This window comes from Lethenteron reissneri, chromosome 61 (assembly GCF_015708825.2).
Source record: "Lethenteron reissneri isolate LAM-NWPU_2019-01 chromosome 61, ASM1570882v1, whole genome shotgun sequence".
In the NCBI taxonomy this organism is placed as follows: Eukaryota; Metazoa; Chordata; class Hyperoartia; order Petromyzontiformes; family Petromyzontidae; genus Lethenteron; species Lethenteron reissneri.
The window spans coordinates 4,604,798-4,632,552 of record NC_083839.1 but is presented as its reverse complement, the minus strand read 5'-3'; the positions used below and the strand labels follow the sequence as shown (position 1 = coordinate 4,632,552).

Below are 27,755 nucleotides of genomic sequence, written 5' to 3'. Positions count from 1 at the left end.
TGATGACGATGCTGATGTTGATTGTGCTGATGATGATGGCGCTGCTGCTGATGATGACGCTGATGATGATGATGGCACTGCTGATGATGATGGTGTGCAGGGCAAGCTGCACGATGGGCACCTGATGGGCATCATTCCCCGCATCGTCCAGGACGTCTTCAACTACATCTACTCGATGGATGAGAATCTCGAGTTCCACATCAAGGTACAGAGATAAAGATCCCCCGTGTAACCTTCACAGACTGTAGGGGCAAGTGCTGTTAGCGAGCAGCACCTATGAAGGCCGGCACGGCACACGAGGGGATGGGTGGCCTAGCAACTACGCACGCCCGGCCGCCTTTGTCTCCCCGGTGGCGATGTTTACACACCGCACCAGCTACTCATTTGAGGCTGAGTCGACCTAGGGGAAGCCCAGGACCGGTTCAGATAATCGTCACCGGGGTTGGCGGCCGCCGTGAGCGGGAATCGAACTCGGGTCGCCGTGTTCGTAGCGCAAAGCGCGCTAACCGCTGCGCTAACCGCTGCGCCACCACTCCTCACAAACAACACAGACACGCATGCACGCAGACTACACACCGTGTCAACCCATCACGGTTCACTCCGTATTCCTGTGCAGGCGAATCGAGTTTTCAGGTCCACACGGCGCACAGCCGTTTCAATACGGGCAACAGAAATAAGTTTGTGTCTTTGTTTGTGTTTCTCCCTTGTGGTGATGGGACTTTGTAGGATGAACGTTGAGATGTATAAGGGGCACGGGGTGACCACTAAGGTGTGAATTGGTTTGTAATAAGGCAGGGCACTGACAAGGGGTTGACAGGTATGAGACTACCCAGTGGACGAGCTCATCACCGTCACGTGACCTCTTGCCCCCCCCCCCGTACAGGTCTCCTACTTTGAGATCTACATGGACAAGATTCGCGATCTCCTTGACGGTGAGAACGTCATGCGGTGGTGCCGGTGGTCGTCGTCGTGCTGATGGTGATTGTGGTGGTCGTGCTGATGATTGTGGTGGTGCTTCTGCTGATGGTTGTGCCGCTCATACTGCTGCTGATGGTGATTGTGGTGGTCGTGCTGATGATTGTGGTGGTGCTTCTGCTGATGGTTGTGCTGCTCATGCTGCTGCTGATGGTGATTGTAGTGGTCGTGCTGATGATTGTGGTGGTGCTTCTGCTGATGGTTGTGGTGCTCATACTGCTGCTGATGGTGATTGTAGTGGTCGTGCTGATGGTGATTGTGGTGGTCGTGCTGATGATTGTGGTGGTGCTTCTGCTGATGGTTGTGCCGCTCATACTGCTGCTGATGGTGATTGTGGTGGTCGTGCTGATGATTGTGGTGGTGCTTCTGCTGATGGTTGTGCTGCTCATGCTGCTGCTGATGGTGATTGTAGTGGTCGTGCTGATGATTGTGGTGGTGCTTCTGCTGATGATTGTGGTGGTGCTTCTGCTGATGATTGTGGTGGTGCTTCTACTGATGATTGTGTCGCTCATGCTGCTGCTGATGATGATTGTGGTGGTGGCTACGCTGCTGCACGCGGCTGCCTGTAAGCGCAGATGGGACGTGAAACTCCCTTGCCGTGGGCGTCGAAGAGGCGGTGTGGACTAACCTCCATCTCTAATCGTCGAGGTTGTTTTTGGGTCAGGTCACGTATATAAATATATAATCGTGTTATCATTAAACCCACCACTACCCCGACACAGACAACCACGAATGGTTCGTCACGTAAACAGAACGTGGTCAATTCGTCACTAGTATAGCACGCGCCGGTTGTGTGCTGGAGAGCAAATCCACAACATTTACAATCTCAAGTACCATATTTCGCCAGTAATTACAGCTAGCATCATCATTACTATGATTACTGGCGAAACGTCGTACGCAGATCGTAAATGTTGTGGATTGGCTCTCAAACTCACAACCGTTTAGTGCTGTACTAGTATACTACATTATACACGACACTACTATACACTACACTATACACTACACGACTATACACTACACTATACACTACACTATACACTAGTGCTGTACTAGTGACAAATCAGCCACGTTCTGTTTACGTGACAACCCTTACTAGTTGGCTGTGTCGGGTGGTGCAGGGGTTTAACGACACATTCATATATTTACATGATCTAACCCAACATAATTACTCTTTGGTTCTTTCGTTAAATAATAGCATACGTATGCTATTATTTAATTTATTATTTTATCTTTATACGTGACTTTACCGAAAGAACCAAAGAGTTATAACCTTTATTATGGATGATATTGGTCGCGAAAGCCGACTAGCACGTGTTCTCCATCTGTTCCCCATCGCCCGCTCGGGGTTTCCTCCGTGTGCTCCAGATTGCTGCCACCTGTAACGTCTCGTTCATTAGCGATGGGGGAGGGGGGGGGGCGGTGAGGGTTGTGTGGAGGCTGGAGAGGAGCGGTAGTCGCGTCAAGCGTGTTCATGTGCATGTGCTGTACGTGTGTGAACAGGTGGGTGCGTGAACGTGTGCTGTGTGTGAACGTGTGTTGTGTGTGAACGTGTGTGTGTGAACGTGTGTGTGTGAACGTGCGTGTGTGTGTGTGTTCCCGCTCACGGCCAACACCAGTGACGATTATCTAAACCGTTCCTGGGCCTCCCCTAGGTCGACTCAGCCCTAAATGAGTACCTGGTGCGGTGTGTAAACATCGCCACTAGGGAGACAAAGGCGGTCGGGCGTGGTGCTGGCCACCCACCCCCTCGTGTACCGTTCCGGCCTTCATAGGTGCTCGCTAACAGCACTTGCCCCTACAGTCTGTTCAGGCTATACGGGGGATCTTTGTTTTTTTTTGTGTGTGTGAACGTGTGTTGTGTGTGAACATGTGTTGTACTCATTGGTTTTTTCGGTAAAGTCACGTATGTAGAACTAAAATAAAATAATTAAAATAAATCACGACGTTTCGAACGCAACACAAGCACTCATCGTCAGGTGGAAATGGGGTGAAACACACAGCAAGGGAACACACAGAGGAGGGACACCACGTGCACAGCACACAGAGAACGTCAAACTGCACGTGAGCATCACGTGACGCAAACCAGTCGGCCAACAACACAGTGAGACACTAACCTGGTTGACCACGTATTTCACAAAGACTGCCGAATCTCTCGTGTTCATCATCCGGGCTGAACATGCCAACGTAAAACAGAGGACAGGGACTCGTGAACAGACACGAGGTACATACACAGAGAAGACACACAGGGAACGTGCATTGCGTGTGAACATGCAAGTGCGTGAATGTGCGTGTGTGTAAACGCGAGTGTGAACACGCGTGTAAACGTGCGAGTGTGAGCGTACGTGCGTGTGTGCGTTTTTCAGTTTCCAAGACGAACCTCTCCGTTCACGAGGACAAGAACCGCGTGCCGTACGTCAAGGTACGGAGCGCTGTGTCACTGTGCCGCTGTGCCACGCAGCCCGCGAGCGTTGTGACGTCGCAGCCAATCACAGCCCGCGAGCGTTGTGACGTTGCAGCCAATCACAGCCCGCGAGCGTTGTGACGTTGCAGCCAATCACAGCCCGCAGAGTGTTGTGACGTTGCAGCCAATTACAGCCCGCGAGCGTTCTGACGTTGCAGCCAATCACAGCCCGCAGAGTGTTGTGACGTTGCAGCCAATCACAGCCCGCGAGCGTTGTGACGTTGCAGCCAATCACAGCCCGCAGAGTGTTGTGACGTTGCAGCCAATTGCAGCCCGCGAGCGTTGTGACGTCGCTGCCAATCACAGCCCGCGAGCGTTGTGACGTCGCTGCCAATCACACTCCCGCAGAGCGTTTCTCTCTCACAGTGCTCGTGTCGGGTGTAGCATTTGGTGCGATGTGGCGATGTGATGCTGTGTTCACGCGGTATGTTGACGCGTGGCCGTGGCGATGGCGATGTGTCGCTGTGTTCAGGTGGTGTGTTTGTGCATCTCGAGTCACTATTTCGATGTGTCACCGTATCACCGTGTCACCGTATCACCGTGTCACCGTATCACCGTGTCACCGTATCACCATGTCACCGTATCACCGTGTCACCGTGTCACCGTATCACCGTGTCACCGTATCACCGTGTCACCGTATCACCGTGTCACCGTATCACCGTGTCACCGTGTCACCGTGTCACCGTGTCACCGTATCACCGTGTCACCGTATCACCGTGTCACCGTATCACCGTGTCACCGTATCACCGTGTCACCGTATCACCGTGTCACCGTGTCACCGTGTCACCGTATCACCGTGTCACCGTATCACCGTATCACCGTGTCATCGTATCACCGTGTCACCCTATCACGGTGTCACCGTGTCACCGTGTCACCGTGTCACCGTGTCATCGTGTCACCGTATCACCGTGTCACCGTATCACCGTGTCACCGTATCACCGTGTCACCGTGTCACCGTGTCACCGTATCACCGTGTCACCGTATCACCGTATCACCGTGTCATCGTATCACCGTGTCACCCTATCACGGTGTCACCGTGTCACCGTGTCACCGTGTCACCGTGTCACCGTGTCACCGTATCACCGTGTCACCGTATCACCGTGTCACCGTATCACCGTGTCACCGTATCACCGTGTCACCGCGTCGACGTCTAGGGCTGCACGGAGCGCTTCGTGTCGAGCCCCGAGGAGGTGATGGACGTCATCGACGAGGGGAAGTCCAACCGGCACGTCGCCGTGACGAGTACGCGACACGCACACACGCATGCACGCACATGCACGCACACACACGCACGCACACACACGCACGTGCACACACACACACCACACACGCACACACACGTACACACTCACATGCAAACCCACACACACACACACGTGCACACACGTACACACACACGCACGTACACACACACACGCACACACATGCAAACCCACGCGCACACACACACACGTGCAAACGCACGCACACACGCGCGCGCAGATCCCCAGTGTAGCCTTTCTCAAGCCTGTTGAGGGATCCGTGGGTGGCCTGGTGTCTCTGTGCGCCGTGGCAGACATGAACGAGCACAGCTCGCGCAGCCACAGCATCTTCCTCATCAACGTGAAGCAGGAGAACGTCGAGACGGAGCAGAAGCTCAGTGGCAAGCTCTACCTCGTCGACCTGGCTGGCAGCGAGAAGGTGAGATGGCGTCGTCGTCGGGATCGGTGTCATCGTCGTCGTCGTCATTGTTGTCATCGTCGTCATCGTCGTCATCATCATTGATAATTGGTTTTTTACCCTTCTATCTCGCAACAAAACTGACAACTTTTTTTACAAGGAGTCATGTTTGCATATACCACAATACCTGCAGTCAATGCAAACAAAAAACATAACTCTAATAATGTATGCACTGTCCTTGAAGTTGATTGTTGAATCAACTTCAAGGACGGGACAGACCCAGGTGCCATGAGTTGACTAACTGAGATGACTGGCTGATGCATGAACTGTGCTCCTCACTGTGCCAACTCGCTTTATCCGCCCGACACTCCGCTCATTGTTGTGAGCGTCGCTCCTTTGCCCTGCATTGTTGTTGGAGGGCGACTGCCTCCAACTGGCCAGTAGCAGCGTCCTTCACGAGCCTCCTCCATAGAGACCGATCTTGACATCGCTGGTACCGGTCATTAGCAAGTCCACTCAGCTTCACATCCTCCAGTACCACATCACTCCATCTCTTCTCCAACCCTTGTCATGCCCGTTTAGCCCCCTCGATCCAGCCAAACAGAAGCTGTTGGGCATGTGGTGGCTGGGCATGCAGGCTACGTGACCCAGCCAGAGGAGCTCACTAACAGAACGGTGGAGATCTTTCAAGGATCTTTGAGTTCCACACACAATCCAGTCTGCAGGTTAAACTCAGCATGGCTCGTAGGCAGCTGGCCCAGCCTGAATGTGTCAAATCGGCGCAGATGTTCCTTCAACGGGGTCCACATTTCGCAAGCGTAGAGACGGGGAGGGCAATGGCCGTGGCCGAGAAGACCCGGAGCTTCGCGTGGAGCGGTAGGCCAGGTAGCAGCTGATGTGAAGACAATGGAGAATGGGAACGCCTCCACTCTCTCCACAACTACGGGGAGTGAAGGGAGCGGGAAAATATCACTGGTCAACACACTTTTTCTGACATAAGGTATTCCAACGGTTTTAAGGTAATTTTGGGGTGCTGATTCCAAATCTGGCATCAGTTTTTGAGATATCAAATATTGCATGTTCAATAAAAACTGCAGAAGAAAAATATTAAATAAATGTGGATATCTACATAAAATGATATTATAAACACACTATCCTAAAATACAGCACCATATTTTAACACTAAAGCAGTCACTGACTCGCAACAACTTGCAATCATAAGTGACAGAGGTAATTTCGGGTAAAATCAATGAAAATGGGGTATGCCGATTGTATAAAAAATAGAGCAAATCTGAGATCAGATTTGGAATCAGCACCCTGAAATTAGTCTAAAACGGCTGCAAAAGTCCAGGCCAGAAAAAAAAAGTTTTTTTGTTTTTGACCAGTGTATTTAATGACATAACATACCCGGGCATGAGCTTTGTGGTGTTCTGTTTTGTGTGGGGCTGATGGGTGAAGGCCCCATCTCACGCTCCGTAGAGCGGAGCAGCAACGGCATCGCCTCCGGGTCGTAGGGGTCGCCGCTCGCTCACGGCGGCACTTGCCCCGGCGGTCTGTTTGAGGCTACGCAGGTGACCTTTGCCTCTGTGCGCTCCCTGCCGTGTGTTGTCCGCGCCAGGTGAGCAAGACGGGAGCGGAGGGATCCGTCCTGGACGAGGCAAAGAACATCAACAAGTCGCTCTCCTCGCTCGGCAACGTCATCTCGGCCCTCGCCGAGGGCACGGTGAGCTCAGCTCTGCACGGGGTCACTGTCAGGGGTTAGGGGTTAGCGATAGAGCTGGGGTCAAGGGTTAGGGATAGAGCTGGGGTCAAGGGTTAGGGATAGAGCTGGGGTCAAGGGTTAGGGATAGAGCTGGGGTCAAGGGTTAGGGATAGAGCTAGGGTCAAGGGTTAGGAATAGAGCTGGGGTCAAGGGTTAGGGATAGAGCTAGGGTCAAGGGTTAGGAATAGAGCTGGGGTCAAGGGTTAGGGATAGAGCTGGGGTCAAGGGTCAGGGCTAGAGTAAGGGAGGAGTGATATTGCTAAAGTTAGGGTTGGTGCTAAGGTTATGGCGAGGGTGAGGGTCAGGACCGGGTGTTTTAAGATCACTGGGCATGGTTGCTGGCCACCCACCCCTCCCTCACACGCCGTGCCGGACTTCATAGGCGCTCGCTAACAGCCGCTTGCCCCAACAGTCTGTTGAGGCTACACGCTGGGCGGGGCGGGGGGTGGTGACGACCGTTGTCTTTGCGTCGTCTTTGTCTGCAGAAGACGCACGTGCCCTACCGCGACAGCAAGATGACGCGCATCCTGCAGGACTCGCTGGGCGGCAACTGCCGCACGACGATCGTCATCTGCTGCTCGCCCTCGGCCTACAACGAGGCCGAGTCCAAGTCCACGCTCATGTTCGGCCAGCGGTGAGGCACACACAAAGACAAAGAGTCCGCCCCGTGTAGCCTCAGCAGACTGTTGGGGCAAGTGGCTGTCGGAGAGTAGCAGCACACGAGGGGGTGGGTGGCCGGCGGCAGCACGCCCGGCCGCCTTTGTCTCCCCAGCGTCGATGTTTACGTGACACACCGCACCGGGGAGTTGTTTGAGGCTGAGTGGACCTAGGGGAGGCTGAGGAGCGGTTCAGATAATCGTGATCGGTCGTGATGGCCGTGAGCGGGAATCGAACTCGGGTCGCCAGGTTCGCAGCGCAGCGTAGCGCTGACCGCTGCACTGCTCACACACAAAGACAAAGACCCCGCCGTGTATAGCCTTAACAGTCTGCTGTGGCAAGTGCCGTTAGCAAGCAGCACCTATGAAGGCGCGCACACACACACACGCGTACAGCTGTGAGGGGCGACACCTGCACACACACACGTACAGCTGTGAGGGGCGACACCTGCACACACACACACACGCACAGCTGTGAGGGGCGACACCTGCACACACACACACGCGTACAGCTGTGAGGGGCGACACCTGCACACACACACACGCGTACAGCTGTGAGGGGCGACACCTGCACACACACACACACGCACAGCTGTGAGGGGCGACACCTGCACACACACACACGCGTACAGCTGTGAGGGGCGACACCTGCACACACACACACGCGTACAGCTGTGAGGGGCGACACCTGCACACACACACACACGCACAGCTGTGAGGGGCGACACCTGCACACACACACACGCGTACAGCTGTGAGGGGCGACACCTGCACACACACACACACGTACAGCTGTGAGGGGCGACACCTGCACACACACACACACGCACAGCTGTGAGGGGCGACACCTGCACACACACACACGCGTACAGCTGTGAGGGGCGACACCTGCACACACACACACGCGTACAGCTGTGAGGGGCGACACCTGCACACACACACACATACACGCTATAGCGGGCCGCGTGGGCTGTGTGCGCAGGGCGAAGACCATCAAGAACCAGGTGAGCGTGAACCTGGAGCTCACGGCCGAGGAGTGGAAGAAGAAGTTCGAGAAGGAGAAGGACAAGAACAAGGGGCTCAAGATGGCCGTGACGAGGCTGGAGGCCGAGCTCCTGCGCTGGCGCAACGGTGCGTGACGGCTCGTGACGTCGTGACGACGACTCGTGACGTCGTGACGACGACTCGTGACGTCGTGACGACGACTCGTGACGTCGTGACGACGACTCGTGACGTCGTGACGACGACTCGTGACGTCGTGACGACGACTCGTGACGTCGTGACGACGACTCGTGACGTCGTGACGACGACTCGTGACGTCGTGACGACGACTCGTGACGTCGTGACGACGACTCGTGACGTCGTGACGACGACTCGTGACGTCGTGACGACGACTCGTGACGTCGTGACGACGACTCGTGACGACGACTCGTGACGACGACTCGTGACGACGACTCGTGACGTCGTGACTACGACTCGTGACGACGACTCGTGACGACGACTTGTGATGACTCATAACTGCAAATGACGACGCCGTGACCTCTCCCCGCGACCTCTCCCCGCGACCTCTCCCCGCGACCTCTCCCCGCGACCTCTCCCCACGAGCTCTCCCCGCGACCTCTCCCCGCGACCTCTCCCCATGACCCCTCCCCGCTACCTCTCCCCACAACCTCTCCCCGCGACCTCTCCCCGCGACCTCTCCCCACGACCTCTCCCAACGACTTCTCTCCTCTAACCCCTCCCCGCAGGCGAGTCGGTGCCCGAGAGCGAGCAGCTGGACGCCAAGGAGCGCCGCAGCCTGGAGGCCATGACGGTGGACAACGCGCCGGCGTCCGGGGGCGGCGGCGGCGGCGGCGCCGACACCCCCACCGCGCCGGCGGCCCCCGCGCCGCGCATCGGCGACGCCGAGCGGATCAAGTACGACGACGACATCCGCCACCTCTACAAGCAGCTCGACGACAAGGTGAGGGGTGGGGGGGGGGTGCTGTGGGGGGTTGGGGTGGCGGGCCAACGGGGGGGAGCGGTGGTTGGATATAGGTCGGGGGGCACGGGAACACGCGGGAATGACGTCACGCCCATGTGGGAATGACGTCACGTTCACGCTGGAATGACGTCACGCCCACGCTGGAATGACGTTACACACACGCGGGAATGACGTCACGCATGCGAGAACGACATCACCGGTGAAAAGTTTTGTTTTTATTATTGTGTTTATAATCATCATAATATCTCGTTATTTATTTATACTACAAGAGCCGGGTACAGAGCACGAATGACGGGGAGTCGTCGCGGGGTCTTTAACATCACCATCATTGACGATAACAATGACGGTGATGATGATGATGACGACGACGATGACGACGATGATGACGACGATGATGACGATGACGATGATGACGACAATGATGACGATGATGATGATGATGATGTCGCCCGCTCTGCTCAGGATGATGAGATCAACCAGCAGAGCCAGCTGGCCGAGAAACTCAAGCAGCAGATGCTGGATCAGGAGGAGGTGAGAGCCGTGGGCACACAAGTGGCGGTGGTGTCTTCGATGACAATGATGGTGACGATGCTGACGATGGTGACGATGGGGATGATGATAGTGATGACAATGGTAATGGTGACGATGTTGATTGCGATGGTGATGACGATGGTGACAGTGATGCTGACGATGCTGATGACGATGCTGACGATGACGATGGTGATAACGATACTGGTGCTGATGGTGATCGTGATGACGAGGATAATGATGGGGATGATGATAGTGATGATAATGGTGATGATGCTGACGATGGTGATGATGATGACTATGCCGATGACGATGCTGATGACGATGGCGATGATGCTGATGACGATGGCGATGACAATGCTGGTGAAATTGGCGATGACTACGGTGATGGTGATGACGATGCTGATGACGATGCTGATGACGATGACGACGATGCTGATGACGATGCTGACGACGATGGTGATGACGATGGCGATGATGCTGATGACGATGGCGATGACAATGCTGGTGAAATTGGCGATGACTACGGTGATGGTGATGACGATGCTGATGACGATGCTGATGACGATGGTGATGACGATGCTGATCATGGTGGCGGTGTTGTCTGGGCCGCGTCTCAGCTGATCGCATCGACGCGCCGCGACCACGAGGGCGTCCAGGAGGAGCTGTCGCGGCTGCAGGCAGAGAACGAGGCGGCCAAGGAGGAGGTGAAGGAGGTGCTGCAGGCCCTAGAGGAGCTCGCCGTCAACTACGACCAGAAGTCGCAGGAGGCCGAGGATCGCGGCCGCGACTACGCGGCACTCAGCGAGGAGCTCGCCCAGAAGATCGTGCGTCGACGCGCCGTGACGACGATGATGATGATGATGATGAGCATGATGATGACGACGACGATGATGACGATGAAGACGATGATGGCGATAATAAAATAATAAAAATAAAACATAATAAAATAATTCTCACGACGTTTCGGCCACAACGCAAGCAGCCGTCCTCAGGTGAAGAACAGGTCTGTCGAGGAACGTCGTGAGAATTATTTTATTATGTTTTATTTTTATTATTTAATTATTTCCCTTCTACGTGACTTTACCGAAAGAACCAAGAAGATGAATCCCTGCAGTCACGAAAGCTTTAAATCGAAAGATAATGACGATGTTGATGATAATGTTGATGACGATGACGATGATGATAACGACGTGATAACGACGTGATGATAATGACGTGATGATAATGACGATGTTGATGATGATGACGATGTTTAATGACAATGACGACGAAGATGACGATGATGATGTGATGGTAATGACGATGTTGATGATGATGACGATGTTTAATGACAATGACGACGAAGATGACGATGATGATGTGATGGTAATGACGATGTTGATGATGATGACGATGATGACGTGATGATGAAGTTAATGATGATAACGACAATGATGCAATGACACGACGACACGATGTTACGCGATAAGATGACATGATGATGATGACGATGGTGGTGATGACAACGGTGACCATGACGACGGTGGTGATGACGACGGTGACGACGGTGACGACGGTGATGATGACGACGGTGACGACGGTGACTATGACGACGGTGGTGATGACGACGGTGACGACGGTGATGATGACGACGGTGACGACGGTGACTATGACGACGGTGGTGATGACGACGGTGACGACGGTGATGATGACGACGGTGACGACGGTGATGATGACGACGGTGACGACGGTGACTATGACGACGGTGGTGATGACGACGGTGACGACGGTGACGACGGTGATGATGACGACGGTGACGATGACGATGGTGACCATGACAACGGTGACCATTATGACGGTGACCATGACGACGGTGATGATGACGACGACGGTGATGATGACGACGGTGATGATGACGACGGTGATGATAACGACGGTGACCATGACGACGACGGTGACGACGACGGTGACGATGACGACGGTGACCATGACGACGACGGTGATGACGACGATGGTGACGATGACGACGGTGATGATGACGACGGTGACGATGACGACGGTGATGATGACGTCGGTGACGATGACGTCGGTGATGATGACGACGGTGATGATGACGGTGACCATGACGTCGGTGATGATGACGTCGGTGATGATGACGACGGTGACCATGACGACGGTGACCATGACGACGGTGACGATGACGTCGGTTACGATGACGTCGGTGTGCGCAGAGCTCCCTGGCGTCGAGCGAGGCCGAGGTGCAGCGGCTCCAGGAGACGAGCAGCCACCACAAGAAGCGTGTCACCGAGATGCTGTCGTCGCTGCTCAAGGACCTGGGGGAGATCGGCACGGCCGTGGGCAACAGCGACATCAAGGTCCACGACCCCCCCCCTCACTCACTCACTCCTCACCACCCCCCCCCCTGCTCACCACGCCCTGCTCACCATGCTCTGCTCACCCCCCCCCCCCTCCTCACCCCCCCTCCTCACCTCTCCCCTCCTCACCTCCCCCTTCCTTCTCACCCCCACCCCCTCCTCACCACACCCTGCTCACCCCTCTCTCCTCACCCCTCTCTCCTCACCCCCCCCCCCTGCTCACCACGCCCTGCTCACCCCCCCTCCTCACCCCCCCTCCTCACCCGCCCCCCCACCTCCTCACCCCCCTCCTCACCCCTCCCTCCTCACCCCCCCTCCTCACCACGCCCCCCCCACCTCCTCACCTTCCTCTTACCGTGCCGTACCCTCTGCTTGTCCTGTCTTCACTGCCCCCTCTGACTCGGTCTGACTTGGCCTCACCCCTCCTGCCCTCGGTGCTGCCCTCCGCGCATCCGCACGCGTCCGTGTGAGCACGTGTGTGCCGTGTCTGTGTGTGCCGTGTCTGTGTGCCGTGTCCGCGTGTGCCGTGTCCGCGTGTGCCGTGTCCGCGTGTGCCGTGTGTGCCGTGTGCCGCCTTCGCGTGCGCGCCCCCGGCGGTGTTGACGGTCCCCAGCGTCCCCGGCGTCCCCGGCGCTAACCGGTGCCCGCGTCGCCGTGGCCCGCAGGCGGCGGACGCGAGCGGCATGATCGAGGAGGAGTTCACGGTGGCGCGCCTCTACGTGAGCAAGATGAAGTCGGAGGTGAAGTCTCTGGTGAAGCGTAGCCGCCAGCTGGAGGCCACGCAGGGCGAGTGCAGCCGCAAGGCCGAGGCGTCCGAGCGCGAGCTCGCCGCCTGCCAGCTGCTCATCTCGCAGGTGACGCACCCGCACCGCCGCCGTCGTCGTCGTCGTCGTCATTATCGTGCCGCCATCGGCCTCACCGCCACCATCACTGCCACCATCACCGTCGCAATCACCATCGCCGTCACCACCACCATCGCCATCACTGCCACCATCGCCGTGACAATCACCATCGCCGTGACAATCACCATCGGCCTCACCATCACCATCACTGCCACCATCGCCGTGACAATCACCATCGGCCTCACCGCCACCATCGCCGTCACCACCACCAGCCATCGTCATCCAACTCGTACACGCAATTGGGCTGAACCTTTCACCGCGCTTGTACCCCCCTCCCTCCCCCCTCTGCCCCCCCCCTCTCCCCCCCCTGACCCCCCCCCAACCCCACAGCACGAGGCTAAGATCCGCTCGCTCAGCGAGTACATGCAGAGCGTGGAGCTGAAGAAGCGGCAGCTGGAGGACGCCTACGACACGCTCAGCGAGGAGCTCGCTCAACTGCGCGCTCAGGGTCGGTCCACCGAGCCCGTCACCGCGGACACTCGTTGCCGCGGAGACCTGTCGCCGCGGAGACTCGTTGCCGCGGCGACCAGTCGCTGCAATGCATTGTTGTCCTTCCCCCGCGCAGCCGATTAGCGCGGTTTGCTACGTACGGTGCGAAAGAAGTTCCACCTACATATGTTCAATTATGTTCAGAATGGTGCCTGGTTGCCACGGCACCCGGTTGATGTGATGTCGGTTGCCATGGCACCTGGTTGCCATGGCATTGTATTGTCATGACGACTGGTCACCGCAATGCCCTGCGGTTAATGGCACGTATGTTGAACTTCTTTTGCACTGTACGTAGCCTTAAAGCCTTGTTGCCATAGCAACTTGTTACCTTGGTACCCAATAGCCAAAATGGCTCATTGCCATGGCAGTAAGTTGCTGTCGCGCCTTTTCACTATGGCCCATAGTTATCATTCTACTTGGTTGCCATGGTTTCTTTGTGGCAACGACACCTTGGTTCCACCACACCCGGTTACCGTGACACCTTGTTGCCACGGTCACTGTAACGATCGCGTTCCCATGACCACCAGTAGCCATGCCGTCATGTTTCTATGACTACTGGTTGACATGACTTCCAGTCGCCATGGTGTCTCGTTACCAGGAGGCATCGTGTTCTGATGATGGTTTTAATCACACCCTCCTCCTCACCCTCCTCCTCACCCTCCTCTCCCTCACCCACCTCCTCACCCTCCTCCTCACCCTCCTCTCCCTCACCCTCCTCCTCACCCTCCTCCTCACCCTCCTCCTCACCCTCCTCCTCACCCATCTCACCCTCCTCACCCTCCTCCTCACCCTCCTCCTCACCCTCCTCCTCACCCTCCTCCTCACCCTCCTCCTCACCCTCCTCCTCACCCTCCTCCTCACCCTCCTCCTCACCCTCCTCTTCACCCTCCTCCTCACCCTGCTCCTCACCCACCTCACCCTCCTCACCCTCCTCCTCACCCTCCTCACCCTCCTCCTCACCCTCCTCCTCACCCTCCTCACCCACCTCACCCTACTCACCCTCCTCACCCTCCTCCTCACCCTCCTCACCCTCCTCCCCCTCCTCACCCTCCTCCTCACCCACCTCCTCACCCACCTGACCCTCCTCACCCTCCTCACCCTCCTCCTCACCCTCCTCACCCTCCTCCTCACCCTCCTCACCCTCCTCCTCACCCTCCTCACCCTCCTCACCCTCCTTCTCACCCACCTCCTCACCCTCCTCCTCACCCTCCTCACCCCCCTCACCCTCCTTCTCACCCACCTCCTCACCCTCCTCCTCACCCTCCTCACCCTCCTCCTCACCCACCTCACCCTCCTCCTCACCCTCCTCACCCTCCTCACCCTCCTCACCCACCTCACCCTCCTCCCCACCCTCCTCACCCTCCTCACCCTCCTCACCCACCTCACCCTCCTCCTCACCCTCCTCACCCACCTCACCCTCCTCCCCACCCTCCTCACCCTCCTCACCCTCCTCACCCTCCTCACCCACCTCACCCTCCTCCCCACCCTCTTCACCCACCTCACCCTCCTCACCCTCCTCCTCACCCTCCTCACCCACCTCACCCTCCTCACCCTCCTCCCCACCCTCCTCACCCACCTCACCCTCCTCCCCACCCTCCTCACCCTCCTCACCCTCCTCCTCACCCTCCTCCTCACCCTCCTCCTCACCCTCCTCCTCACCCTCCTCACCCTCCTCACCCTCCTCCTCACCCACCTCACCCACCTCACCCTCCTCACCCTCCTCACCCTCCTCCTCACCCACCTCACCCACCTCACTCTCCTCACCCTCCTCACCCTCCTCACCCTCCTCCTCACCCACCTCACCCTCCTCACCTCCTCACCCTCCTCACCCTCCTCCTCACCCACCTCACCCACCTCACCCTCCTCACCCTCCTCACCCTCCTCCTCACCCACCTCCTCACCACCCTCCTCCTCCTCACCCTCCTCACCCTCCTCCTCACCCTCCTCCTCACCCTCCTCCTCACCCTCCTCCTCACCACCCTCCTCCTCCTCACCCACCTCCTCACCCACCTCACCCTCCTCCTCACCCACCTCCTCACCCTCCTCCTCACCCTCCTCACCCTCCTCCTCACCCTCCTCACCCTCCTCCTCCTCACCCTCCTCCTCCTCACCCTCCTCCTCACCCTCCTCACCCTCCTCCTCGTCACAGAGAAAATGCACGAAGTGTCGTTCAAGGACAAGGAAAAGGAGCATCTGGACAAACTGCAGGACGCTCACGAGATGAAGGTGGGCTCCTCAACCTCTACCCCTACCCCCCCTAGGTCGACTCAGCCTTAAACGAGTACCTGGTGCGGTGTGTAATCATCAGCACTGGGGAGACAAAGGCGGCCGGGCGTGGTGCTGGCCACCCCCCCCCCCCCCGTGTGCCTCACCAGACCTTCACAGGTGCTCGCTAGCAGCACTTGCCCCAGCAGTTGGTGAAGGTTACACGGGGGATCTTTATCTCTGTACCTTGATGTGGAACTCGAGATTCTCATCCATCGAGTAGATGTAGTTGAGACGTCCTGGACGATGCGGGGGATGATGCCCATCAGGTGCCCATCGTGCAGCTTGCCCTGCACACCATCATCAGCAGCGTCATCATCGGCACCATCATCAGCAGCAGCAGCAGCGCCATCATCATCATCAGCACCATCTTCATCAGCATCGTCATCATCGGCACCATCATCATCAGCGCCATCAGCAGCACCATCATCAGTGCCATCATCATTAGCGCCATCTTCATCAGCGGCATCATCAACGCCATCATTATCAGCTCCATCATCATCAGCGCCATCATCATCAGTATCATCATCAGCTCCATCATCAGCGCCATCATCATCAGAGATATCATCAGCACCATCATCATCAGCGCCATCATCATCAGAGATATTATCAGCATCATCATCAGCGCCATCATCATAATCATCAGCACCATCATCAGCGCCATCATCATAATCATCAGCACCATCATCAGCGCCATCACCATAATCATCAGCACCATCATCAGCACCATCATTATCAGAGATATCATCAGCACCATCATCAGCGCCATCATCATCAGCACCATCAGCACCATCATCATCGGCGCCATCATCATAATCATCAGCACCATCATTGGCACCATCATCATCGGCGCCATCGTGAGCACCATCGAGGGATCGTCGTCTTTGCTTGCTTGTGGCAGAACGCCCTGGAGCAGCAGATGATGGAACACCGCGAGAGCCACCACAAGCAGCTGTCTCGACTGCGCGACGAGATCGACGAGAAGCAGAAGATCGTGGACGGACTCAAGGAGTGAGTGCTCGCACGCACGCACGCGTGTGTGCGTGCATGTGTGTGCATGTGTGTGAGTATCTGTAGGTGTGTGTGTGTCTCTAGAGTGTGTGTCCATGCGTGCGTGTGAGTACGCACGTGTGTGTGTGTGTGTCTGTAGGTGTGTGTGTGTAGTGTGTGTACATGCGTGTGTGTGTGTGTGTACATGCGTGCGTGTGAGTATGCCCGTGCGTGTGTGTGTGTATCTGTAGAGTGTGTACATGCGTGCGTGTGTGCATGTATCTGTAGAGTGTGTGTACATGCGTGTGTGTGTGTACATGCGTGCGTGTGAGTACGCACGTGCGTGTGTGTGTGTGTGTCTGTAGAGTGTGTACATGCGTGCGTGTGTGTGCATGTATCTGTAGAGTGTGTGTGCATGTATCTGTAGAGTGTGTGTGCATGCGTGTGTGTGTGTATCTGTAGAGTGTGTACATGCGTGCGTGTGTGCATGTATCTGTAGAGTGTGTGTGCATGCGTGTGTGTGTGTGTCGAGCGACGTTGTTGCGTCACCCCTCGTCGTGTCGCGTGGCGCGTGCAGCCTCAACCAGAAGCTGCAGCTGGAGCAGGAGCGGCTGCGCTCCGACTACGAGAAGCTAAAAAGTGAGGAACAGGAGAAAAGTCGGAGACTCCATGAGCTCACGTACGTGCCTGCCTCCGCCTCGCCACCCGCCATGCAGCACCGCTACCCAGCACTCACCACCAGACACTCACCACCCAACTCACCACCCAACACTCACCACCCAACACTCACCACCCAACACTCACCACCTACCACCCAACACTCACCACCCAACACTCACCACCAGACACTCACCACCCAACTCACCACCCAACACTCACCACCCAACACTCACCACCCAACACTCACCACCTACCACCTAACACTCACCACCCAACACTCACCACTCACCACCTAACACTCACCACCCAACACTCACCACCCAACACTCACCACTCACCACCCAACACTCACCACTCACCACTCACCACCCAACACTCACCACCCAACACTCACCACCCAACACTCACCACCCCCCCAACACTCACCACCCAACACTCACCACCCAACACTCACCACCCAACACTCACCACCCAACACTCACCACCCACCACCCAACACTCACCACCCAACACTCACCGCCCAACACTCAACACTCACCACCAACACTCAGCACCAAACACTCACCACTCACCACCCAACACTCACCACTCACCACCCAACACTCACCACCCAACACTCACCACCCAACACTCACCACCCAACACTCACCACTCACCACCCAACACTCACCACCTGCCACTCACCACCTGCCACTCACCACCTGCCACTCACCACCCCCACCCAACACTCACCACCCGCCACTCACCACCCACCACCCACCACTCACCACCCACCACTCACCACCCGCCACTCACCTGCATGCTGGCATCACGACATGGCAGGCTGCATGCCGACCATCGTGACCACCGGGGCGACCTCCGTCGACTCGTGGCGGCGATCCTCGCGCTGGCGGCAGACGCATTGCGCCGGGATCGATCCCTCCCAAATCGAGATGCAAACGATCTACAAATTTGACCTGATGGCTCTATAACTTCTTGGTTTTTTTCGGTAAAGTCACGTGGGTCAAAAAACGAAATAAATGAAAATGAAAACAACTAAATTGTCATTTTTATTTATTTAGTTTTTCACCCACGTATGGGTCCTTGCAGTCACGAAACTTCAAATCTGGAACTGATAGTTCTAATGGAACGAACTCGACAGAACGAGCATCGTGTGTGTGCGTTGAACTTCTTTCGCACCGTACGTAGCCCAACGGTGCAGGGGGAGGACAGCAAACTAACCGACACACACAAAAAAAGTTCTAAAGAAATTCGTTTTACCAATTTAGATTTAAAAATGGATTGCTCTTCAGTGGGGCGTTCCGCACGATACAAATGCAGACAGACAAATGAAACGTTAGACACTAATAAGGCGATGCCAACTCAGACAAACATCACGATGCTAGCGAGACAATGCGATCAAAACGAGATGATAAAAAAAACAAGAAAATATTTCTCAGTTGATTGTATCGCGATGGGAGGTCCCGCGGTGGGTCACATGCTCAACCCACAACCAACAAGCTTCCACATTGCATGGCAAAAGCGTGGCATGGCATGGTGAATGAGGTGGCACATCGCATGATACGGCGCATCGCACGTCATGGCGCTACGTTGACATGTTGCTGCTCAGTCCGTGCTGGGCTCGGCACACTTTCCAACCCTACCGATGATTTCCACTGCTCCACCGGTGGTTTTCTGCCCCGCGGTTGTCTGGTGGAGCAGTGCTAACGGTGGAGAAGTGAAAATCTGCTCCGCTATTGTCTGGTGGAGCAGTGAAATCGCCTCTCGTGGTATCAGGGGACCTTGCGAGGTGGCTATGGCTTGGGGGGGAGGGGGCTTCATCCAGCAGTGGATTGACCATGGCTGACGATGCCGATGTTCGGATTTGAATGTCGGGATGCGGTTTAAATAATGATAATGATCCTTAAAACGTTGTAAAAGTGGTGCATTTTTATCTGTAGGTCTCACCAATGCGCCACCATGTACGGAAAGACAGTAAATACATGGAATGGCCAGAAGTCATGGGGGGGGGGGGGTGGGGGGGTAAAAGGCCAATTTACTCATCCACTCACTCACTCACATACTCACTCGCTCACCCACTCATTCACTTACTCACCCACTCACTCACCCATTCATTCACTTACTCGTCCACTCGCTCACCCACTCACTCACCCACTCATTCACTTACTCACCCACTCACTCACCCACTCAATCACTTACTCATCCACTCACTCACCCACTCGCTCAGAAACAGCTGGGCAAAGGGCCATAGCTAGTGGTGGCTAAAGGCCAGTTTATTCACTTACTCACCCATCCACTCACCTATTCACCTACTCACTCACTTCCCCGCTCACCCACTCACCGAGTCACTCATTCACCCACTCACCTACTCACCCACTCACTCACCCACTCACCTAGTCACTCATTCACCCACTCACTTACTCACCTACTCACCCACTCGCCCACTCACTCACTTACCCACTTAGTCACTCACCTACTCACTCACCCATTCACCCACTCATCTACTCACTCACTCACTTACCCACTCACCCACTCGCTCAGTAACAGCTGGGTAAACTGCCAGAACCAGTGGTGGGCAAAGCGCAGTCTGCAGCGGTGACTTTTCCAGAAGGCACTTCAATCTATCTTCTTGGTTCTTTCGGTAAAGTCACGTAGAAGGGAAATAATAAAATAATAAAAATAAAACGTAATAAAATAATTCTCACGACGTTTCGGCCACAACGCAAGCAGCCGTCCTCAGGTGAAGAACAGGTCTGTCGAGAAGACAGAGTCTGAATGAGACACCCCAGGCTTGGAGCGTCTATTTAAGCTGGGTTGGAGGGGGGAGAGCGCCTTGACAAAATAATTTGCATAATCGAGCTCATCACTCCGGTTGTCTTCACTAGCGAAGCCAAACGCGTTCCAAAGCCTCGGAGCTCCACTGGCACAGGCTGGGGGGGGGGGGGGGGGCGGTGAGGGGGCTCATCCGGCGGACAACGGCGCGATTCGGCGAGGTTTGGAAAATACTTCGTGCCATCGTCATCGCACGTTGTTGTGGCATGCTGCGCGTGTTCCCGCATGGCGCGTCGCATTCCCGTCGGCGCGCTGCGTGGCCGCGTGGCCGCGTGTCGCCCTCATCGCTGTAGCCGGGGAGTGGCGGTACGCGGCCCGTGACCCCGCGGTTTGGAAGCGAGGGTTGGCGTATCGCGCAGAGATGTGTTAAGCTCCCCAAAGCCTCTGCGAGGTGGGGGGGGGCACAATATGGCCGTGCAGCGAGCGGGTTCGTGAACTTTGCTTGCAATCTTCACGTGTTCATGCGTGTTGTAGTTTTGCACACAGTGGTTAGCGCGCCGCGCCACGGAACCCGTTGACGAATATCTGAACCGGTTCCGGGACCTCCCCTAGGTCGACTCGGCCTAAAACGAGTACCTGGGTGCTATGCGATGGCATCACCAGTGGGGAGACAAAGGCGGCCGGGCGTGGTTATGACCACCTAGCCCTCTCGTGCGCCGTGCCGGCACGTCACAGCTGCTCGCTAACAGCACTTGTCCCAACGGTCCGTTAAGAGGCTATACGGGGGATCTTTGTCTTTGTGCGTTCGTTCGTTTGTTGAACTTCTTTCGCCCCGGACGTGGCCAACTACACTAATTGGAGGTGAGGGGTTAGCGCAACACCCGGTGACGATTGTCTGAATCGGTCCTGGGTCTCCCTTAGGTCGTCTCAGCCTCAATTGAGCACCTGGTGCGGTGTGTAGTAAACATTGTCACTGGGGAGACAAAGGCGGCCGAGCGTGGTGCTGGCCACCCACCCCCTCGTGTGCCACAGTGCCGGCCTTCATAGGTGCTCACTAACAGCACTTGCCCCAAAAGTCTGTTAAGGCTACACGGGGGATCTTTGCGTTTGCGTGATCACGCCTGTGTGTGTCCACTTATGTTGTGCCGACATGCATGTCTGTGTGTATGTGCGTGTGTGTCTGTGGGTGTGTTCATGTCTGTGTGTCCCGTGTGCATGTGTGTGTCTGTGCTCGTGTGTGCGTGTGTTTCTTTGGGTGTGTTCATGTCTGTGTGTGCCCGTGTGTGTCTGTGTGCACGTGTGTATCTGTCGATGTGTTCATGCCTGTGTGTGCGCGTGTGTATGTATGTGTCTATGCTCGTGTGTGCGTGTGTGGGTGTGTTCATGCCTGTGTGTGCCCGTGTGTGTCTGTGTGCACGTGTGTGCACGTGTGTGCATGTGTATCTGTCGGTGTGTTCACGCCTGTGTGTGCCCGTGTGCATGCATGTGTCTGTGCGCGTGTGTGCGTGTGTGGGTGTGTTCATGCCTGTGTGTGCGCGTGTGCATGCATGTGTCTGTGCGCGTGTGTGCGTGTGTGGGTGTGTTCATGCCTGTGTGTGCCCGTGTGCATGCATGTGTCTGTGCGCGTGCGTGTGCGTGTGTATCTGTGGGTGCGTTCACGCCTGCGTGCGCCCGTGTGTGTCTGTGCGCGTGTGCCCGTGTGTGTCTGCGGGTGTGTGTGCGTGTGTGTACAGACTCCTGCAGGACAGACGGGAGCAGGCCAGACAGGACCTTAAAGGATTGGAGGAGACCGTGGTACGTTTAGTCACAGCAGCAGCAGCACCATCATCATGCAGATTCTCACTAATTGTTATCACAACCACCTTCATCATCACCATGAGCTTCTCAATAATCATCATCACAATCGTCATCATCATCATCGACTTCTCATCAATCGTCATCATCACAACCACCTTCATCATCATCACAACCACCTTCATCATTATCACCCTCTTCATCAGCAGCTTCTCATTAATCGTCATCAACACAACCACCTTCATCATCATCATCACAATCATCATCACAACCACCATTATCATCATCATCACAACCATCATCATCAGCTTCTCATTAATCGTCATCAACACAACCACCATCATTATCACAATCGTGATCATCATCACAACCTTCGTCATCATCATCTCACTAATCATCATCATCACAACCACCATTATCATCACAACCATCATAATCAGCTTCTCATTAATCGTCATCAACACAACCACCATCATTATCACAACCGTCATCATCATCACAACCTTCATCATCATCATCATCTCACTAATCATCATCACAACCATCATCACAATCATCATCACAACCACCATTATCATCATTACAACCATCATCATCAGCTTTTCATTAAGCGTCATCAACACAACCACCATCATCATCACAACCGTCATCATCATCACAACCTTCATCATCATCATCATCATCACAATCATCATCACAACCACCATCATCATCATCACAACCATCATCATTATCATCACAATCATCATCACAACCACCATCATCATCATCACAACCATCATCATCATCACAATCATCATCATCACAACCTTCATCATCATCATCATCACAATCATCATCATCACAACCACCATCATCATCATCACAACCTTCATCATCATCTCAGTAATCATCATCACAACCGTCATCATCATCACAACCTTCATCATCATCATCTCACTAATCATCATCACAACCATCATCATCATCATCATCACAACCATCATCATCATCTCACTAATCATCATCACAACCATCATCATCATCATCACAACCATCATCATCATCACAACCGTCATCCTCATCACAACCATCATCATCATCATCTCACTAATCATCATCACAACCATCATCATCATCACAACCATCATCATCATCATCTCACTAATCATCATCACAACCATCATCATCATCATCACAACCATCATCATCATCATCACAACCGTCATCCTCATCACAACCATCATCATCATCATCTCACTAATCATCATCACAACCATCATCATCATCACAACCATCATCATCATCTCACTAATCATCATCACAACCATCATCATCATCACAACCATCATCATCACGCAGCTTCTCACGAATGCGGTGAGCGCACCGCTCGGCGTGTGCAACTCACACGCGCAACGGGACTCGGCAACCCTCTGCCCTGCCTCCCGCCACAGGCGAAGGAGCTCCAGACCCTGCACAACCTGCGCAGGCTGTTCGTGCAGGACATCGCCACCCGAGTCAAGAAGGTCAGGAGTCAGTGCCGGGTGAAGCTGAGTGCGGGGCCTGTAGCATGTGATGTTATAAAGGGGCCCTAAATTAAAAAAAAAAACACAAATATTAAAACACGAAATTTTTAACTTGCATAGTAAAGTAATTGTATTTTTTCATTTGCTATACAGCCAGATATTACGACAAAATCGCTCACCTTAAACACCCGGTCTTGATTTGAAGCTTTCGTGACTGCAGGGATCCATACTCTTTGGTTCATAAAAGTTTAAGGCGGTATAGTACTATAGTGATAGAGCAAGTGCAGAATCACTGAACCGGAATCGGTAGCTTGAAAGCATTTAGGGCGGGGCCTTGTAGCTACTACACATGCAGCTACTGCACGTGTAGCTGCTACACGTGTAGCTGCTACACGTGTAGCAGCTGCTACGCGTGCAGCTGCTACGCGTGTAGCAGCTGCTACGCGTGTAGCAGCTGCTACGCGTGCAGCTGCTACGCGTGTAGCAGCTGCTACGCGTGCAGCTACTACGCGTGCAGCTACTACACGTGCAGCTACTACACGTGTTGTAGCTACTTTTGCTACGAGGATGATCTGGCACTGTCAGGAGGTCACGAGTTTGCGGGTCATTGGGCCGGGGGGGGGGGGGGGGGGTCGTGCAATCAGAGGGCCCTTAGTTCGCCAATCATCCCCAACGTAGGACCGCAGAACTCGGGCAATTGTTGACGTAGTCTTAATTTTGGAGCTTTCGTGACTGCAGGAATTATTCTTTGGTTTTTTCGGTAAAGTCACGTATAAAAATAAAATAATAAATTAAATAATAGCATGCTATAGCATGCTATTATTTAGCATGCTATAGCATGCTATTATTTAATTTATTATTTTATTTTTATACGTGACTGACGTAGGTTTCTGGCTGCCTTGCCACTCGTCGGTGGGTTTCTCTGCGCCTCTGCCGCTCCGTGTTTCTCTCTCTCCGAGAGTGAGAGGCAATCGGTGCGCCATTAGAGGTTCTATGAGGAAGCTACTGGGAGCTCTGCACTTTTACATCATCTAGATTGACAATGTAATTTCTTTAGAACCGATTTTTGTCTCGTTAGTTTGTTTTCCTTCCCCCCCCCGCCCCGCACCTCCGATTGGCACGGTTTTCTACGTACGGTGCGAAAGAAGTTCAACGTACATACATTAGTTTAACACGTAGACTTTCGCGACCAATATCACCCGTACTAGAAGTTTGTGGGGTTAGATCGCGTAAAGATAAATGTGTCGTTAAACCCGCCACCACCCGACGCAGCCCTGTTGAGGTGTTGCGAAGTGAGTGGTGATTTTGTCCACCCCGGAAGGATGATGATGATTGTTTGGCTGGTGTCTAACAGAGATGGAAGCTGATAACGCAAGATAACTGATGATGATGGTGATGATGACAGTAACAGTCATGATTCTGATGTGAATGATTATGCTGCTGCTGATGATGATGAATGTTTGGTTGGTGTGTAACAGAGATGGATGCTAATGGCACAAGAGGAATGATGATGATGCTAACGATTATACAGATGGTACTGACTATAATGATGGTGATGATGCTGTTGATGCTGCTGATGATGCTGATGATAATGATGGTGATGATGAGATTTATGATGATGGTGATGATGACGATGATGATTATAATAATGCTGATGATGATGATAACGACTGATGATGCTAATGATGGTGATGATGGACACAGTGATGAATCTGACGTGGATAATGAATGTGATGACGCAGTTGCTGATGATGGAGGGCGATGATGATGGCCGTGTGTGTCTGGGTTTGTGTCACAGACAGCAGAAATGGACTCTGATGACACCGGAGGCAGCGTGGCTCAGAAACAGAAGATTTCCTTTCTTGAGAATAACCTGGAGCAGCTTACAAAGGTGCACAAGCAGGTAAGCCCCGGTGTTGCCGCACCTCTCCAGGGCTGTGGTCTATGACTACCTCCAGCACCACCGCTGTGGGAGCCAACCTGAGGCCCTCTCTCGTATCCTACTCCCTCACCTGCCTCCCCCTCCATCTCTCCCCCACCTCTCTCACCGATCACTCTCCCTTCAATCTCTTCATTCATTCATTCGCTCGTTCCCTTCCCCCCCCACCCTCCCCTACCCCCCACCCTCCCCTACCCCCCCCACCCTCTCCTACCCCCCCACCCTCCCCTACCCCCCCACCCTCCCCTACCCCCACCAACCCCCCCTCCCCTACCCCCCACCCTCCCCTACCCCCACCAACCTCCCCTACCCCCACCAACCTCCCCTACCCCCACCAACCTCCCCCCCCACCCTCCCCTACCCCCCACCCTCCCCTACCCCCCCTACCCTCCCCCCACCCTCCCATACCCCCACCAACCCTCCCCACCCTCCCTTACCCCCACCAACCTCCCCCCCCCCCACCCTCCCCTACCACACTCACCCTCCCATACCCGCCCAACCCAACCCAACCCTCCCCTGCCCCCCCCACCCTCCCCTACCCCCCCAACCCTCCCCTGCCCCCCCCCTACCCTCCCCTATCCCCCCAACCCTCCCCTGCCCCCCCCCCACCCTCCCCTACACCCCCTACCCTCCCCTGCCCCCCCCCACCCTCCCCTACCCCCCCTACCCTCCCCTATCCCCCCCACCCTCCCCCCCCCCCCATGTCTCCCCTCTCCTCCATGTCTCCCACTTCTCTGTTGCTGTCTCCTATTCCATCTCTCCCCCTCACCTCGTCTCTCCCATCGACCCACGTCTCTCTCTCTGTAACATCTCCCCACTTTCTCTCACCGCTGCTTCCACCTCCTCCCCCCCCCCCACCCCCCCGTCTACTCTCCAACTCTCTCCAACCCACAACGAACTCTCCCTCCTCACCATCTCTCTCCCACCTCTCCCTCCCATCCATCTCTTTCCTTCCACCCCCTCCCCTCTCTCACCTCCCTCTGCCCTTGTCCCCCTCCTTCCCCCCTCTTTCTCATCTCCCCCCTCATCTCCCCCCTCTTCTCTCCCCATCTCCCCCTCCATCTCCCCCCTCATCTCCCCCCTCTTCTCTCCCCATCTCCCCCTCCATCTCCCCCCATCTCCCCCTCCATCTCCCCCCTCATCTCCCCCCATCTCCCCCTCCATCTCCCCCCTCATCTCCCCCCATCTCCCCTCCATATCCCCCCTCATCTCCCCCCATCTCCCCCTCCATCTCCCCCCTCATCTCCCCCCCATCTCCCCTCCATATCCCCCCTCATCTCCCCCATCTCCCCCTCCATCTCCCCCCATCTCCCCCTCCATCTCCCCCCCATCTCCCCCTCATCTCCCCTCAATATCCTCCCCATCTCCCCCTCCATCTCCCCTCCATCCACCCTCCATCTCCCTCCATCTCCCCCCTCATCTCCCCCCTCATCTCCCTTTCATCTCCCCTCCATCTCCCCCCATCTCCCCCTCCATCTCCCCCTCATCTCCCCCCATCTCCCCCTCCATCTCCCCCCTCATCTCCCCCCCATCTCCCCTCCATATCCCCCCTCATCTCCCCCCATCTCCCCCTCCATCTCCCCCTCATCTCCCCCCATCTCCCCCTCCATCTCCCCCCCATCTCCCCCTCATCTCCCTTCCATCTCCCCTCCATATCCCCCCATCTCTCCCCCATCTCCCCCTCCATCTCCCCCTCATCTCCCCCCATCTCCCCCTCCATCTCCCCCCTCATCTCCCCCCCCATCTCCCTTCCATCTCCCCTCCATATCCCCCCATCTCTCCCCCATCTCCCCCTCCATCTCCCCCCCACCTCCCCCCCATCTCCCCCTCAATACCCCCCCATCTCCTCCCCATCTCCCCCTCCATCTCCCCCCATCTCCCTTCCATTCCCCCCCCCCCCATCTCCACCTCCCCCCATCCCCCCCATCTCCCCTCAATATCCTCCCCATCTCCCCCTCCATCTCCCCTCCATCCACCCTCCATCTCCCTCCATCTCCCCCCTCATCTCCCCCCTCATCTCCCCCCCATCCCCCCCCCATCTCCCTTCCATCTCCCCT

At 55.5% G+C, this 27,755-nt stretch overlaps 1 protein-coding gene across 1 annotated transcript in view; it reads left to right on the top strand.

Annotated features, from left to right (window-relative positions):
- LOC133358325 (kinesin heavy chain-like) overlaps positions 1–27,755 on the top strand; it is a 58,031-nt gene that overhangs the window by 17,958 nt on the left and 12,318 nt on the right. The window contains exons 5-24 of the mRNA XM_061576591.1: positions 101–205; positions 884–932; positions 3,339–3,394; positions 4,591–4,678; positions 4,992–5,116; positions 6,714–6,818; positions 7,343–7,491; positions 8,496–8,644; positions 9,262–9,476; positions 9,960–10,028; positions 10,646–10,852; positions 12,239–12,382; positions 13,048–13,236; positions 13,615–13,732; positions 15,923–15,999; positions 16,940–17,049; positions 17,606–17,707; positions 22,194–22,254; positions 23,688–23,759; positions 25,558–25,662. Of these exons, the coding sequence (XP_061432575.1) occupies positions 101–205; positions 884–932; positions 3,339–3,394; positions 4,591–4,678; positions 4,992–5,116; positions 6,714–6,818; positions 7,343–7,491; positions 8,496–8,644; positions 9,262–9,476; positions 9,960–10,028; positions 10,646–10,852; positions 12,239–12,382; positions 13,048–13,236; positions 13,615–13,732; positions 15,923–15,999; positions 16,940–17,049; positions 17,606–17,707; positions 22,194–22,254; positions 23,688–23,759; positions 25,558–25,662 (2,295 nt within the window). The remainder of the gene's footprint in view (positions 1–100; positions 206–883; positions 933–3,338; positions 3,395–4,590; positions 4,679–4,991; positions 5,117–6,713; positions 6,819–7,342; positions 7,492–8,495; positions 8,645–9,261; positions 9,477–9,959; positions 10,029–10,645; positions 10,853–12,238; positions 12,383–13,047; positions 13,237–13,614; positions 13,733–15,922; positions 16,000–16,939; positions 17,050–17,605; positions 17,708–22,193; positions 22,255–23,687; positions 23,760–25,557; positions 25,663–27,755) is intronic.